General features: G+C 34.0%; 1 protein-coding gene across 3 annotated transcripts in view; it reads left to right on the plus strand.

The window, feature by feature from the left end:
• LOC126810498 (synapse-associated protein 1) overlaps positions 1-18,344 on the plus strand; it is a 39,398-nt gene that overhangs the window by 8,097 nt on the left and 12,957 nt on the right. For 2 of the 3 annotated variants that reach the window (XM_050535597.2, XM_050535595.2), the window contains exons 6-7: positions 3,776-3,841; positions 6,433-6,450. In XM_050535597.2, coding sequence (XP_050391554.1) covers positions 3,776-3,841; positions 6,433-6,450 — 84 coding nt within the window. The remainder of the gene's footprint in view (positions 1-3,775; positions 3,842-6,432; positions 6,451-18,344) is intronic. The other variant, XM_050535596.2, reaches the window with a different exon arrangement.

An 18,344-nucleotide genomic window follows, 5' to 3' on the forward strand; every position in this document is an offset into this window, starting at 1 on the left:
AAAAAATATCAACACAAGTTGATAAAGTAAAAAAATGAGGCTTCGTCGAGTAGAAGACACACTGATTTGTGTATTCATGATTTGGTTAGTGATAATGCAACCTCTGTACAAGAAAAAGTACCGGTAGATATTATTATATTTGAAACATCAACAAAATCCTGGCTGGATTGAATTATATTTATTGTATCAAATTATGATTGATCAACAAGCATTTAATTTAACAACTTCTGTGTAATAAATTAAAAAGGGATTTACGAGAGAGCCATAAATTATAGTAACTATTTATATCATTGACAACTGCAACTACATGTAAGTGTGTCACTACTGAGAGCTAACCGGTTTGTTGTGTTCTATATTGAGGGAATCTTGTGCATCAAGATTATACTACAATACGTATAGGTTTGGGGCTGTTTCGTTCTCAATTATCCTAAAAGTAAATTAGTCTCTAAATCAGATGAGGTTTTTCAACATGTGTGTTTATTTCCAGGGTGAATATTGCACTCTGCTTGTAATTGAGTTCATAATATATGCATATTAATTATTAGTAACCAGGTCTGATTTAGAGAGGTTTAAGATTAGCTTATTAAACAATTAACACAATAGCTTTAATTAGACAGCTGGACCAGGTCCACACATTAATTATAATGTGGGAGTTTTCATTTTTTTGAAAATCCCTGTATCACAAAACTAGCAAACGACATGCTTCGAAACTACTTGTATATATACTCTTCAAAAAAAGTAGGGGATATTGAAATGAAAATACCTATGCAGGTTGTGATATGATAAATAGTCATGCACACTTGACATGCTTTGAGAGTATGTTCACAGATGAAAAACTTATCGCCCCAACAGAACCACTGAGCTGCAAGTGCCATACGAAATAGTGCCATACACGTGGGAGGGGTTCATTGTCAAATTTGACACTTCAAGGAAGGGTTGATGAAAACTGCTGTGTGCTGGTTTATCCTATCCATGTTTGCTTTCGTATTGGTTCTTGCATGATTTACTGTTTAGCATATCTTTGCTTTAGTGTGTTACGTTTAATTTGCAATGAGACGTCTTCAACATGATGAACGTCTACGTGCTATTGACATGCTTCAAATGGGTTCTACACAGCGAGCAGTCGCCAACATGCTTAATGTGTCACAGTCTGTGATCAGCAGACCAACAAACACACAATGTTGGTAGACCTCGTTCAGGTCGTACTAGAGCCACTACACAAGCCCAGGAACGATACATTCGTACATAGGTCCTACAAAATCGAGGACAAACGGCCAATCAGCTTTCTATAAACTTGTACCAAGTTACAGGAATTCGAGTTACAAATGATTAGAAATCGGCTACATGCAGCCCATTTGCATGCGTGACGACCGTGTGTTGTGCCTCCATTAACTCGCCAGCACATGGCAAACAGGTGTCAATGGATTTCACCGATAAGCGTGCTCGCGTTTGGAGGCGTGTAAATGAGCGTCATGCTAACGTTAACATCAGACAGCATGGTGTGGGGAGGAATCCCCATGACTGGCAGAACAGAGTTGCATATTGTTCAAGGAAGGGTCACTGGTGTGTACTACCGTGACCACATCCTGGCACAGATAGTTCTGCCCTTTCCTCAACGTGCAGGTCGACGTTTCATCTTTCAAGATGATAATGCCCATGAGTCCTGACCTTTCCCCTATAGAGCATGTCTGGAAATGATCGGAACACGTGTTCGTCAACATCAACTGACAACACTGCAAGAATTGGCCGTTGCACTGCAAGAGGAGTGGGTAGGATCGCCCCAAATTGTGATTGGGCGGTTGATTAGGAGCATGCCACGGCGAATTGCTGAATAACTGAGGATTGGTCGAGCAATTACTCATTATTAAGACAAAAATCAAAAACGTCCATTTTCACTTTTGAGGGTATATAAGCAGCCGAATTCATCACTTGTCCTTGTACCCGGCCCAAAAGCAATATAAGTATGGGAATAGTAACTATTCCGATTATTAGCCGGGAAAAGTAGCTTTTCCGCCATGCTAATAAACTATATTTAATTTTGGTTTTTATTTATCGATAATTTAAGAAGTATTTAAATGTTGTGATTCAGTTATGAATTTTAGGGGCTTATATAGTTAGCATTTAAAGTGGCTTTCTGCATTTTCAAATATTACTGCACTTTTGGTTCGATTTGTTTTGTACCCGTCGATCATTGGTGTGGACCACTCTCGCGAAGTGATTCTGCAGAGTTTTTTTTTACTTTGTGGACTTTTGTCTGCATTCAGCTGATTCGGTTTTTCATGTCATTTTTATTGTGCGGACTTAGTGCAAACCGATTCGTATGTAATGACTGCCTCCCGTCTGAATTTTTTCTTGCGTGGCGCGAAATCAAGCATTTAGGACGTGGCCTTGGAACTTGAAGCCCATTTAAGTTGTTGGGGATAAACTCCTTTATTTATTCATCTATGTATTTATTTATTTATTATACAGTTGTCAGAGGTTACAATTTGTTAAATAAAACTTTTTGAATAATAAATAAGCGTTTTGTTTTCTCTGAATTGACGTTTGGGGCAAATCATTGAGCATCCAGTATACGAATCCCTGCTTCTTCTGAACCTACATTTTTGTTTATAAGTCCCAAGACACAACTTTTTTTGTTGGGCTTGCCCTCATACTACATATTGGCGAGCCTCGTAAGATACATTTTTGCCAGACATAAGCCCCTTCTACTACAATAACATAAGAGTATAGTTTAAATGAGCTTAGATATATATCTCTAGCTAGACGTTTAGGTAATTGAAACAATGAAATTAATTTACAAGCAGTCAATCAAGCTTGAGGGTTAGTTAACGTCTATAAGTTAATAACGAATGAACATGGTGTAGTAATAATAAAATATATACTAAACTTTAAATACTTATAATTATTTCACAATTAATGTTGTATGTGCATTCGTAGAGTTATAATTTACTCTATCACACTACACATATATCTGATTATATATGTGAATATGTAACTTTTAGTCTAAGTCATTATTGACTTTTAAGTTTTGATCAATATTCAGTTCTTTATTTCTGTAAGTCTACTGACTCATCAGATAACATGCATACATATTACAGCTACATACAAACAATATATTACAAGTAAATACAAACAAACGTACAAAAGAAGGGCCAGGGGTGGGGCTGGTTGAATAAGTTATATTAAAAACATACTGTAGTCAAGGTTAGATAATAAATACAACACAAACATTGAGATGAAATGAAATGGGGTTTAACATCCTACTGTTCTGTTCTGACTGGGGTAATGAAGATGGGCATGCATACACCATACAATCTGCTATGAGGGGAATTTTGCCCAGGCACTACAACCTACTCCTATATCGAATTCCTGTTGCCAAGGGATCTTTTACATGCCAATTGCCAATCTGTACACAGGACTTTGGTTTGCCGTCCAATACGAACGACTATACGTTGTCCCATGATCAGAACCTGAACTTTCTCGGCCAACACAGGACCTCCAGTTTAGCAAGCCAACGCCTTACTCACTGAACCACCATTGGCTCAAAAAAACAGACATGACATAAAACATCAGTATACAAACATGATAATATAAATGGTATTACATGTATTATACACTTTTACGGCATTTATTATAGTAACAAGTAACATTACATTTGGTGTTACGGCTCATTTGATATAGTGGTTCTTTTCCTATATGCAGAAATGAGAAATTGTGAATACTTTGATGAAATGTTTCCCTGAATCATAAATTATCAATTAATATTATTTTGTAGGAAGTACTGGTGAGAGTCGTTCATCTAGTAGTTCAAGAAGATCATCAACTGGAAGTGAAAATAAAGGTCAGTATATTCATAGTTGAATTAAAGATCGACTCTAAATTAAAAACAGTGTTTGACATAGCGCCAGCTTGTAGACCAATAGCCAGTTGTAGAATAAAGAACACATTTCTTTCGCATTTGAGATTGTTTAATATGTGCATGCGCTAAATACAGTTGCAGAGGTGGCAAGTCGACTTCAATTTTGGCAAGAATATTGAAAGGAAATGAACAATAATTACCTAACAATGACAATGTTGTAATTTATAAGTAACTGAGTTGATAAATTCACTTCAAGTTCTTTATAATTAATACTGTGTATATAAGCAGGTGGTGATATATAAACAAATAAACTGTCTTGTGGCAATTATGAACTTCTTTTAGAACTGTATTAAATGCATTTTGTTAACATTAACATGATAAAGAGGGTGATAATACATGTGTATTGTAATTGTTAACAAATCATTATAGCATAAATGAGAACACACTGCTGTGTTGAAGGACCTGTGCTGACCATGCAAAAGACTTCTATACTTGATAGTCTAACATCATTGCTTACAGACCAGATGTTGGTTTCCAGACTAACAAGACTGATTTTACAGAGCTTGTTCCATGACAAATAAAAAAACATTGGTTCAATACAATTCAACATTTTATTTCAACCTAAATCAAATTGCTCTTTGAAATCAATTTAAAAAAAATTCTGCAATCTTTGCAATTTTAATACTATTGTTTGTTAAGATCTACAACGTTTAATTTTCTCACAATCATCAATCTGACTAGATCTTAAATTCTTCCTAGAAGTATACACAGCTTTATTCATAATAGACAAGTAGTCTTTTGAAGATATAATTATTGGAAAAATTGGAAAATACAACAATTCGACTTGTTTGCTGTCTTTACTTAAACAATATAAAATATGGCAACTCTGTTCTGAAGCAGGCCCCATTACTTTTCTTTTTCAAGAGGGATTCTTTTGCTATGTAATTTCAATATCATACAGTTAAAGGACAATATTGGTGTCAGTCATTATATAATATGTGATAGAGCTTGTTAAATACATCCCAAATTTAATTTTAACACAGAGATCATTGCTACGGGAGTTGTGTAACAAGCACGTGAAGAAACGGGAAGTGACGTAACATGACAAACACGAGTTGTCCTTCTATATAACTGACTGAAGTAACGAACGGTAACAGACAAGCGATCGAATTTCATTTCACTGATAATTCCGTTGAAGATGAAAAGTTGTTATATGAGACGATGAGAGGATATCTGACAATTCAAAAAAAGAATTGTCTGTCAGTAGATAAAAGATAACGAACAAAAATTAGAAAAAGTCTGTGCATTACCATGTTTTTTATTAAGAACAGAATGAATAAAAACGGGGGAATGCACAGGATTTTTCTACTTTTTCTCGTGTCCCTTATCTAGTGATAGCCAATTCTATTTTTGAATTGTGAGATACTCTCTCACAGTCCCATATAATAACTTTTCAACTTCAATGGAATTATCAGTGAAATGAAATTCGATCGTTTGTCTCTTACCGCTTGGTACTTCAGTCTGTTATAGAAGGACAACTCGTGTTTGTCATGTTTGGCGTCACTTCCCATTTCTTCAAGTACTTGTTACACGTCTCCCGTAGCAATGATCTCTGTGTTAAAATTATATTTGGAATGTATTTAACCAGTTCTATCACATATGTAATAATGACTGACACCAATATTGTCCTTTAAGAGTGACAGTTATGAGCTGAATCTATATAGACTGGTTTGGTTTTCATGTATATGTATGTATGAGTGTCATCCTATATGGCTGTCTAATTCTTCTGGTCTTTAATAAGCCACTTAATCTTAGCCTCTATATTCCAACTTTGTAATATTTAATTTAAGTATAGCATAAGAATTCAGTTACAAAATAAAATATTTTAAAACCATTCTATACTTACAGAAAACATAACCACATCCTTTTTGGTCATCTGTTAACTAGCAATTACCTAGTTATCAAATTTCAATACAATCTAATACAAAGTTATTTATTAAAGAGATCGGATCAAAAAAACTTTTTCACTATAATACTAATAGTTTAACAATCAACCTATTTCATTGTTGTTTTTAGGACAAAATATTAATAATCCTGCTGCATAATGTTATGTTAAAGAAGAATTATGCTAGATTTAGAGAAAGATCTGGCTGTTCTTCCTACAGTAGTTATAAAATAGATAATGAAAATTGTATTGAAAATTTCAGTCACATTACTTTATTCTGAGCGAAGTTATGAATGGCTGCTTTTATCGGGTTTCAGACAGCGAATGTAATGTAATCTGTATTACTTTCAATCCAAATAAGACTTGTAATTTATAAGAATAGAAAGCTGTGTATAACTCTTTATGTCAGGCCTTTTATTGTCTTGCGTGGTCAAACAAGTGCTTAATGCAGGTAAAGCTGACATTGTCTATTCCACTTAATAATCCAAGCCATCCGATGATCTAGAGAGTTGATCATGGTGAATAAATGTCTAACTAAATGATAATTTATATAACATTTGAAGCCAGGAAAACACTCTGTCATAGGCAAATTTAGCTCTAACATAATGCCTTTATATCTGTTTAATAGGCTGGGTAGATTTAAAAGGTAAACTATTTTGAATGCTTATAGTTGTAGTATAAGTAATGTTGGGTTTATTGGATTATTTTTATATATTTCTACAAGTTTTTATTACGTGTATTATAGACTGGCTGTTGGATATATTAAATTTATTAGAGTACTATGTTATCTATTCTATATGCTTTAATACATAGAACTGCATGCCATAAGAAGCTTGAATCTAACTATTAATCTATCTGCCTTCAGTTACTTTTGTTTTTAAGATTACTATTGTTAATAATCTTGCTTTCTAATGCAGTAGTAGTACCTTTCTTGAATTGAATGGTGAAAGGTTTGCATTGCTAAGCTGTGAGTTCAATATCACATGGCAAGGAGTAGCCTTTTCTGCTTAACCTCTCAAGTCTTTTCCTCCAAAAAGGGCCCTTTGCATATTTATCAAATAAACATATTCCATAATATGTTAGTTTAGAAATTGCCTTATTGTGTGAAGTATATTAACGCTTGTTTCCTTTTTTTTTCTTTTTTTTTTTCATTTACGAGTAAATAATTATTCATATCCCTTTTATTTAATGGATAAAAGCAATAGCTTATCCATATCATCTGAGGTTTATGGTTAGACAGTCAAAATCCATGCTATAATAATTTTCTTCAAGAAGGCTTATGGATTTTGGATAAGCTTATATATATTTATTTAACTCTACTCATTAGTGTAGGTCTGTTTGCAGTATTTCATTTTTAAATGTTTGATCTCCCATTCTTACCTTTTATCAAATAACGTAGACAAAATGTTGGAAATGAATAAAACCAAATAAATTTTTAAGAAAATAGCTAAATTATCCCCCTTTGATTGAAAAATCGTTTAGACATTTGTATCTTTTGACAGAGTATAATCCAACAAAACCATTAACATCTATCATTCATTAATTCTAATGTATAAAAACTTTCTTTATCTTGTCTGTCTTACCGTAAATATATTTTTGAATGTGTCATCTTCCATTCTTTGATGACAAAATGTTGTTGGAGATGGATAAAACTAAAATATTTTGTAAGAAAGTAACTAAATTATCTCCCTTGGATTGAAAAATCGTTGAGAAGTTTGTATCTTTTGATAGAGTAGTTAATCCAACAATATCATTTTTGATATATTATGATGTGTAAAAACATTCTTTATCTTGTCTGTAAATATATATTTTTTTAAACTTGCCTATTCATTATGCCATGGTTGTGGAATCTGTTCTCTATAAGTAGGGAGTTGGATGGCCGAATGGTTAGTGCGTGCACGTTGTATCATAAGGTCTGTCATTGAGTCTACTCATGTGGTTTGGATTACCCGGTTGTACTTTTTTAAAAATATATTTTTTCTGTTTTTTTTAAATAAATTTCTCAATGTTCTATATACTGTATTCTCTGTGAATAGGTATCTAATTGTACTGTATCTCTCTGTATTATTTGTTCTGTTATTGTATTAATGTACCGTTATCCTTCACTGTCTGCAGAATCAAGTTGGCTTTATAATACGAGACAATGATAATGTTGCTTGAAATAATCAAAAATATTAAAGTAACACAACAACTTTTATTTACCATAGAAGAAATATGAATTTATTAATTGTTTATTAATATCAATTTTAGGCCATGCAATAAAAAATATTCTGGTTCTTGTACGTCTTGGTCTACGGACATTGGCACACATTTTGTAGTTCCATCGCAAAGTCCCACAGAGTATGATTTCTTTCTCATTACAACACGTAGAATGCACTAGAAATTAAGCAGATGAATTTATAGTAGCCATTTCCTGGTAATTATGCATCTTTTTATGATTATCCAGTGTCATATCATATATATAATTGTCGATAACATTTATTGAGTTTTGTAGTTGATAACTGAGCCCACTGTATGCATGTACTTTCAACTGGAAATATTTTTATAGTGTTACTTCTGCCCTTTACTGCATGAAGTATGAACATGTGTAATTATTGAGAACGTTTATTTTTTTAGATTTTGCTATTTATTTACCCAAACATTCATGATGAGACAGCCCTTATTGTTTATTTAGCATTTGAAATATAATACATAAGAGAATGGAAGACATCCTTTAAATCTTTTGTTTTCTCAGCCATAGATCACCTTTGCTTACAATTAAACTAGAGCTAGGACACCTGATATGCACTTTTAATAACAGATAATTATCAATTACATACAGCTATAGAATATATTAAAACACTTCTATTACACATATTATTCACATTTCTTCGTTGTCTGATTCACATAGTGTACTTTTAGTAGCTTATATTATTTAAGGTGGCAATCCCTGCCGTGCATGTTTCAGATAATATCTAATTTTTCACGGGTTAATCCATGCTAAAATCTACTTAGTTTGATTATTTAACTTAGAATTTAAAAAAACAAATTATCAATGGTAGATAATCCACCAGCTTGGAATCAGTTGGATTTAAAAGAGGCCCATCAAAATATTATACCCAAAACTTATAGGTAACACTGGCTTGTTTATATTGAGTGCAGATTAATATGCCAAATGTTACCGAATTTTCAATTTATCCTGAATTTGTACATACTGAACTATTTTTGGACTGGTATACTACAATATCGGTACTCAAATTATGATCAGCAACTTTTAAGAGAGATATTGAGTCAAGAAATACTGGACAATTTGGTTTTAAAATTTAAGAGTTGTTATCTGATGCAGACATGACCTAAGACCATTAGCATCGAGGATGATTTCGGTGAACCGGGTTTTGAAGTGTTTTGTTTATTTCCAAACATTGATAGGGTATAGTGAATCTCGAAAGCAGGGGTCTATTAAAATGGGTCTTTACAGCTGTCTGTCTGTCCCTCACAATTTTTGGGAAACAATAACTCTACTTCTAATTGAGCTAGAATGTTCAAACCTGGTGTAGTTTGGAGTCAGACATATCAACTACCAAAGATGTAATTATAATTCAGAAATTTCTGTTTTGAGTTCCAATAAATATATACAATACATAATGTTTGTGTTCATGAGGCAAGTAATCCGATCATGTTAGTCGAGTGGTTAGTACACTGGACTCCCACAACAAGAATATCTCTGGTTGAATCAAGGTGTTGGTCTAGAAGATCCATGGGAAATTTTGTCAGGGGTGTGGCATGCGAGGGGTTTTCAAGAAAAGTATGTCTATTCCTTCGGATATGACGAAAATCCAAGGTCCATATATTTTAATATTGGGGTGCAAATAAAAGAACCCTTGACAGTTGGAAATGGATGAAGAAAAGACAGAAATGTTGCTCTCTGGGCAAAATTAATTTCATAGTGCACATAATATAAACATAGAAAAAAAAATATATGTTATTCACAAAATGGCCAAAGTATTGTGTCCTATCGTGTCCTGGTCTTTATAGGTTGGGCTTAGTAAATGTAATTTTATTATAATGAGTTGTCAGATTTGATTGTTAAATATATAGTTCTCCCACAGCCTCCATCTTTGCTGATTTGAAGTAGGTAGTAGGCCTACTGTTCATTTGATTTGTTGAATTTTTCACATTCTATTGGCGGGGAGATGTTATTTATGTTTGTCATTTGAAATGTCAGTAATGTCACCCGAGTTAAATAAAGCAGAATTAGACTTGTGTGTTAAATATCACGTAGTCTACCGTTAATTGAATATGCCAGTGTTCCATAGAGATCGACTGTCTATCCCCTACAAAAATCAATGATGTGAAACTGTACATGTAGTAGACCCAACTGGTTACATTTAATAATGCTGTGTTGCTGATGTAAACCTACGCACTGTGTGTATCATTACTATTTATTCAGATTGCTGATTATACACAAAATATTCCACGGTTTATACACAACAAAATATTCCACGGTTATACCCACTTTTTAAATGTCATGACAAAGAAATGCATGACATTGTTCATGTTAACTGAGCCATACTGTCAATTCAATTATAAAGTCTTGGAGCCGCTAGGAGTATAGTGTGCCTATTGGCTGACATTTAGGTGAATTAAGTCGATAAATCTATTTATATATTATAGGTCAGTAAGACATTATTTGTTGTTGTTTTGGACTTGAGAGGGTCAAGGTCACAATAAATTTATAAATTAAAAGTATCTTTGCCAGATTTTCTTACTATTATATAATGTAATCCAGCTAAGCTTATCTGACATTGATCTGTTTATATTAACATTTTTATTCATGGCTGATTATCTTCTTTCATGTTACAAAAATATTTCTGTCTATTCTGTCATTATTTATGTATCGCAGCACAACGAAAGCCTTAGTAGATTATGAAGGTGAAATACAAGTAACAATTTCTGCTGATAGTTTAAAGTTATACGTCCACATGAAAATGTGGGCGTATAGGTCTATCTCCCAAAGATCTCGGCTCATTTCGATATTGGCATGTTTTGGACCATAACTTCATGGATTATGCCCCCTGATTGTGCGAAAAATCACGTTTTTAGCTTGTGGACACTCTAGATGTCACAATTTACATCCGATTTTGATGAAACTTGAAATGCATGTTTATAACCCGAAGATCTTGGTTCCTTTTGTTATTCGTCCATATTAGATCGTAACGTCCTGAATTATGGTCCTTGATTGTATGCAAAATCAAGTTTTTTGCTTGTGGCCCCTCCAGAGGTCACAATTATTATCCGATTTAAAAAAAAAAGCATTCAAATATATCACCGTTACACGGTAGTGGTGGGTGAGTTTGAACGCAAATAGTGTAAATATATGAAATATCATGGTTGTGGATCCGATTTTGATAAAACCTTAAATTTATATCACAACTATCTTGGTTCCTTTTGATAATCGCGCATATCCGAACGTAACTTTCTGGATTATGGCCCCCGATTGTTCGAAAATCGCTTCTTTTTTTTAGCTTGTTCTCTATCCATCTCTTGCAAAATGTGGGTGTATCTTGACTGACAACTGCTGTTTAGATTTGTGTACAGCCCATGATAAGATGGGTCTGTCTGTCTGTCGGTCCGTCCGTCACACTCTTTCAGACACAATAACTCCCCTTCTAATTGAGCTAGAAGAATGCTCAAACTTGGTGTAGGTGTTAATTAGGTCAATGCCTGGATGGAGTTCGAAGATGAGCAATTTCTGCTTAGGGTAAGCAGAGATAAGCAATTTGATTGGTTGATGCTTTGGGACACGATAACTTTAGTTCTAATTAAGTGAGAGTGATGAAACCTGGTGTATAGTTTCATTACATCAATACCTTGACTAAGTTCGATAATGAGCATTTTTTGCTAAGGGTAGACAGAGCGATAAGCAATTTGAGTGGCCGAGATTTTGGAACACAATAACTCTCCTTCGAATTGAGGTAGAATGTTCAAACTTGGTGTAGGCGTTCATTAGGTGAATGCCTTGATTTAGTTTGATGATAAACATTGTCTGCTTACGGTAAGCAGAGATAAGCAATCTGATCGTTTGATGCTTTGGGGACGATAACTTTGGTTATAATTGAGTGAGAGTGATGAAACTCTGATTATAGATTCATTGCATTATTACCTTGACTAAGTTTGATGATGAGAATTTTCTGCTTAGGCTTTTAATTGGGGTAGAATGATTAAACTTGATGTAGATGTTCATTAGGTGAATGTCTTGACTGAGTTCAATGATTAACATTTCGAGCTAAAGCTAAGCAGAGCTAAGCAATTTCATTGGTCGATGCTTTAGAACAAGATAACTTTGATTCTATCTGATAGGGCGTGATGAAACTTAGTGTATAATTGATAATCTGTTTGATTGCTTGATACTTTTGAAAAAAATAAATTTGCGATAAATTAATTAGTGTCATCTATATGCATGACTGTTGGGTTGTTAGTTTAATATTTGATATGTCAGCACTGGTACATAAATACTAAGTGCAAAATCATTAGTGATACCATTTTTGCGGGGAGAAAAAACCCAATGGTTTTAACAGGACCTCTCTTTGTTGGCTTGTTGACATTACTTCTTTCGTTAAAGAAAAATCAAGAGCTGAAATGGCCATAGGAAGACCATTCCCATCTAGCCCACACTTCATACCACCTGCTCTAGAAAACACACTGACCATGATAATTTTGAGTTTTATTACAATTACTTTGAAATAGAAAGGAAACAAATGGTTGCCATGCAAGATGCACCCACATTTTACAAGAGATGGATAGAGAACAATCTAAATAAGCGATTTTTGATACAATCAGGGGCTATAATCCAGGATGTTAAGGTCTGAAATGCGTCAATATGGAAAGGAACATGATCTTTTAGACATAAACATATATTTTAACTTTAAGTTTCATCAAAAACATTTGTGACATCTAAAGGGTCTACAAGCTAAAAACATGATTTTTCGTACAATCGGGGACAATAATCCATGAAGTTGCGGTAAGATATATGCCTAAATATTGGAACCATCCAAGATCTTTTGAATATTAACATCTATTTTATGTTTTGTCAAAATCAGATAAAAATTGTGAACTGTAGATAGTCCAAAAACAACTGTAAATGGACTGTCACCCAGTTGGGGGGGGGGGGGGCGGCGTTATACGTTCACATGAAAATGTGGGCGTATAAAAATTGGTATTCATAACATATTTCTCACATCGGTTTTAAACAATCTCTTGCGGCATTTATGATTTGAAATCCATTTAAAATAGTTCTGGATAACAAAATACATAAATTCACTGGTAGTTTTGACATGTTGGCCACTTTTAGTTCAGTATGATACGTATGTACTGATCCCATAGCCAATTGAACATGGCCATGGCCAAAAGTTGAAGTACCATAAGAGTAAAGTTTCTGCTGCACAGTTTCACCAAATATAGATGTATTTTGTTTACAAGTAGATGTACATAATATGATGTATGTAATAACTTTTATTATTTGGCAAAGATCCAGGTTACCACATACAATGAGCTCTTGTGTCGTTTTTGACAGTAAATATGCATGCATTATACTTATCATATCTAGATTAGTTTTTGTCATGTACTATTATTATAATGGTCAACTTGACAATAAAATCAATGTCAAGGTTTTCTTGCCCTATAAAAATGGTTGACATTTAAAAAATTAGCCACTTTAGAAACAGTCCTGCCACTATCATGTCATTTAAAATGTAAGAGCATCTATAGATTCAGAAATTGTTGGAAAGTCACTATTTCTATATGCTGTCCTGAGAAATTCAAAACCTCAAAATTGAAAACAAATGAGAGACCCTTTGCCTAACCTAAGTATTTTCCAAGGTTATAAGTGATTAGATAGCTAGATAAACATGGTATAACTCCTAAAACGAATAAAGTATTTATCTTCTAGTTTTAAACCATTAATAAAAATCGAGTTTAGAGCCACTTGTTCATTCAGAATTCATGGAATCATATACAGTTTAACAAACAAGAACATAAAATATTTTGTGGAACATCTTTATTGCTGCTATTTTTTTAAAATGGCTAATATAGCCATTGACATTTTTTGGACAATATCTAATTTTTCATGGCATAATGCATGCTAAGATGCACTCAAATTAAGAATTTGGAATATCAATGGTAAATAATCTTATAGCTTGGATTTTATCGGATTAAAAGGAGGCCCATGAAAGATTTTAGCGAAGATTATGCATTTCAGTGTATCATGTGTTTGTAAATACAGAATTTAGAGATTGAACTTTCATTGGTTTTTGTAGGTAATTTTTACGGTTATGAACCTTGATAATCTCAAAAAATTTATTGTCACAATTATGATCTGATGCATTGTCCATTGTGTGCATTGTGCACGGGAGGGGGATGGGGTGGCAGTTCCTCCCAGTACCACTGAGTAATGTTGGGCTGTGGTTAAGCATTATGACTATGATTATAACATTGAAAACTGCATTGAAACCGCTGGGTTTTTTTTGCCATTTGCGAGGGGGTGCAAAAACTCAAGGGGGCGCAAAAACTCAGAACCATGATGCATATCATATATTGATGTTTGTGAGATAATGAGCAAGGTGATTGTTTTTGGACCAGGAATTGTTCTCTAAGCGCTCACCTTGTTCATCTTCTTCTTGGGTTTGATGTTCTCCGAAAAACCCCTAAGGCTCCACCATTAAAGTATGATAGACATGAAACATGGCAGGCTTGTTTCTTAGATACTTGCACATCGATTTACAGACTTTGATTTTTAATATGACGTCACAATTCCAAGATGGCTACGATGATATCATGATCGGTTCCCTGTCCATATAGCATGCTCGTACTGGTTATGTGTAAATGCTTCTTATTTGCATTGTTATCAAACTCTTAATCAATGTCTTCATAAAACATTAGGCAAATTTGGGACAATTAGTAGAGCAACAAGCCGTCATGGATGATGTCTCTCACCTTGTACTCTTGCAGTGTTGTCATTGAGTTAGGTAGACTGTATAATGTGGGTCAGATTGTTTTGATAGAGGTAGACTATGAATTCCATTTTAAAAAAGCTAAGTGAATTGTGGTATCTCATTATTAGAAATGTAAGAAACTGTTGTCAGTTTACCATTATCAACAAAGCAAATTCCTTATCTCTGCTTCGCCTAAGCAAACAATGCTCTCCATCAATATCAGTCAAGATATTAAACTAATGAACATGTTCACGAAGTTCGAACATTCTACGGCAGTTAGAAGCAGTTATTGTGTTCCAAAAGGTGTGATAGACAGACCGCCGGACAACCACATTACTTAATGAACATCTGCACCAAGTTTGAACTCTCTACCTCACTTACTATAGAAGGAGAGTTATTGTGTTTTAAAAAGTTTGACAGCACAGACAAATGCATTTCAAGAGTCCCTTACTTTCTGTTAAAGGGTGGGGGGGGGCAAAACTAGTTAATATCACCTGATCATCTTCTAGTTGAAGCAAGAGTATTTATGGATAATGTCCTGCCACTGGAAGCCATAGATATGTCTGTAACTTGATGATTACAAACCTGACATGAAGTCTCTACTCTAATCAGCTCAGTGTTAGATACAATTTATGGGAACAATCTGATTAAAATCTACATTTCGGTTTTTTTTTTTTTTTTAAACTTTCGATGGCCTACACTACATGAAGATCTGACCAGTTGTTTTGGGAGATCGCGTCAGACATTTGATTAACCAATCAGCATTGATGTGTCAAGTGGATTACCCTCAGTTCCATGCCCCTCACACCAAAAGCTCGCTGTAACAGACTGTTTCATTGGCTAATCCCTCACATCGTCCAGAACACGTCAATGATAAGTCTTCCAGATCCTAGTGTAGTGAAGACAAGTAAAACAAAATTTTGGACTATAAAACTCGAAACGAAATAGGATCTGTGTTTTAATCAGATTATTATGGCAAGACAGATGCCGCATTGGGCTGACCCAAAATGTCAGTTTCTTTTACAGCTTACCATAGTTGTGCAAATTACAGTGTACATACTAAATACAGTAAAATTGTATCCATTTGATGGAAATTTTAATTTCATGATTGTCAGTGTATTAATTGATATCAACTTACTAGCACCAAGACCTAGTGTTGTGTTTGTTTTTCTGTATTATATTATACATGATCTCTTGTCAGTCTCGATGATTGGTTTGGTGACATAAAATTCCTGTTGATATCCGAAATAAGAAAAAAAATCTAGTAATGAGTATTGTTATAAGGTTTCTGTCTTCTACTGTTGATGTCATTGCACTTGTCGACTTCTGATGGATTAGAAAGACAAAACTGTATGTTGAAAATAAGAAAATTATACATTTATACCATTATTCACCAGTGACTCAGTATCATAGGATAGGTTTTAATATATTGCATGACTGCTGGCAACATATTTTACAAGACTAGAAAATATCAATTTAGCTGGCCTGCTCTAGTCTGATGCATGAATAATGTATGCCTGTGAGTCATAGAATTATATTTCATGTCAAGTTGTTTTTTGTTTTTTTACTAAAACAAAAACATTCAATTAATGTTATTGATCAGAAAGTTTTCATTTTCACAGTGTGTAGCGTTGACACAATTTAGCTGAATGCACAGTTCCAGTAAATAAATACCTCGGCTTATGTATATAATACTGTTTGTTCTCTTGTCTAATCTGGTTGCTCATGTCTTTAACAGAATATAAGTGTGGGTGGATGAGCTGTGCAGCTGAAGTCTGAGACATGCTGCCAGTTAGAAACTACATTATATTGAACAAACAGTTATAGTTAATAGACTAGCAGGCAATCTAATCAAACAATGAATAGGTCCGTGATGCTTTCATAGATACTCTCTATTCAAATGGGTTTGTTTGTTGGTCTGACTGTCTGACCGTCTCACTTTTTGGGACACAATAACTCCACTTCTAATTGAGGTAGAATGTTCAAGCCTGGTGTTTGTTAGGTGAATGCCTTGATGGAGTTCAGTGATGATTATTTCAGGCTAAGCTGAAAAAAAGCATTTGATTGTTATATGCTTTTGGACACGAAGATGTTGATCTAATTAAGTGATAAAACTTGGTGTTTGATGATGAGCATTTTCTGTTCAGATTAAGCAGTTTGATTAGTCCAGACTTCAAAGAATGATAACTTTGGTTCTAGCCGAGTGAGAATTATCAAAGTTAGTTAAGTGTTGATTAGGTAAATCCCTTGACCGAGTGTGATGGGCAATTTCTGCTAAGGCTTAAGCAGAGATAAACAATTTGATTGGTTGAGATTTGGGAACACAATTACTTTGACTCCAATTGGGTGAGAGTGATGAAACTCAAAGTATAGTTTCATTACGTCAATACGTTGACTTAGTTAGATCATGAGTATTATAAAGGCTAAGTAGAGTGATAAGCAATTTGATTGGTCAAGGCTTTGGAAAACAATAGCTAATTGAGTAAGAGTAGGCAGTAGTGAAGCTTGGTTTATAAATTTGATGATGAGCATTTTTCTGCTAAGGCTAAGTAGCGATGCCGATAAACAATATGATTTGTCAAGACTTTGGAACATAACAACTCTGCTTTTAATTGAGGTTGAATGTTCAAACTTGGTGTATATGTTCATTAGGTGAATATTTTGAGTGAGTTCGATGATAAGCATTTTCTGATTGGGGTAAGCAGAGATAAGCAATTTGATTGGGCGATGCTTTGGGACACCATAACTCTTAAGTTCGACCATGAGCATTTTCTTCTTAGGCTAAGAGAAGATGTTTGTTTCATTATCTGGCAACCTATCTTAGTCTAAATCATTGCATAGAACACACAGCTTCACTAGTTTCAGTCTGATCCATCATGCAGATCAAGACTTCCCTAGTTTATTTTATGAAACACTGCTGCACTAGTTCAATTCCAACCCATTGCAAGTACTGGTTTAACTTGTTGAAGTTCATTTAAAACTATTGGTTCACTTTAATTTTTTGGATGTAACATTATTGCAGTATTTGGTTTGTTTTATTGAATACCTTTGCACTGATGTGTCGCATGAAAATATATCTCTTGTGATACTGTACATTATAGACAATAGATCCTACATGTACTTAGAACATAATATCTGGCAAGCAAGAAATCAATAATAGCATGGTCTGAAGTATATGTTGCTGTAAGCTCGGTAAAGTTCCATTCCTCCCCTAATTGCATATATTACAAAAACAGTAAACATGTTTATGTTGGCATGAGCTATTTGTGAATAAAAAACAATTATTAACAAAAATCCAGTTTTGATGACCGACAAATAGTAAAGTGTTCTATTTCTTCTAATAAACTAAGCAGATTTACTGGGGATATTGATTTTAGCTGACGGTGAGACTGTCATCTATAGTCAGCATGATCTGATTATTATGATATTGCTTACAGTAAATAAACTATAAATAAGCCTTACTTAACATGATCACGTAGCAGCAAAAATAGAGGACTATTTTTACACAGGTATGCACTGTCTGGTCTTGAAACAAAATGCTGGGGGGAAAAAATGAAAATGAGATATAATT

The sequence above is a fragment of the Patella vulgata genome, chromosome 2 (assembly GCF_932274485.2).
Source record: "Patella vulgata chromosome 2, xgPatVulg1.2, whole genome shotgun sequence".
NCBI classification, from domain to species: domain Eukaryota; kingdom Metazoa; phylum Mollusca; class Gastropoda; family Patellidae; genus Patella; species Patella vulgata.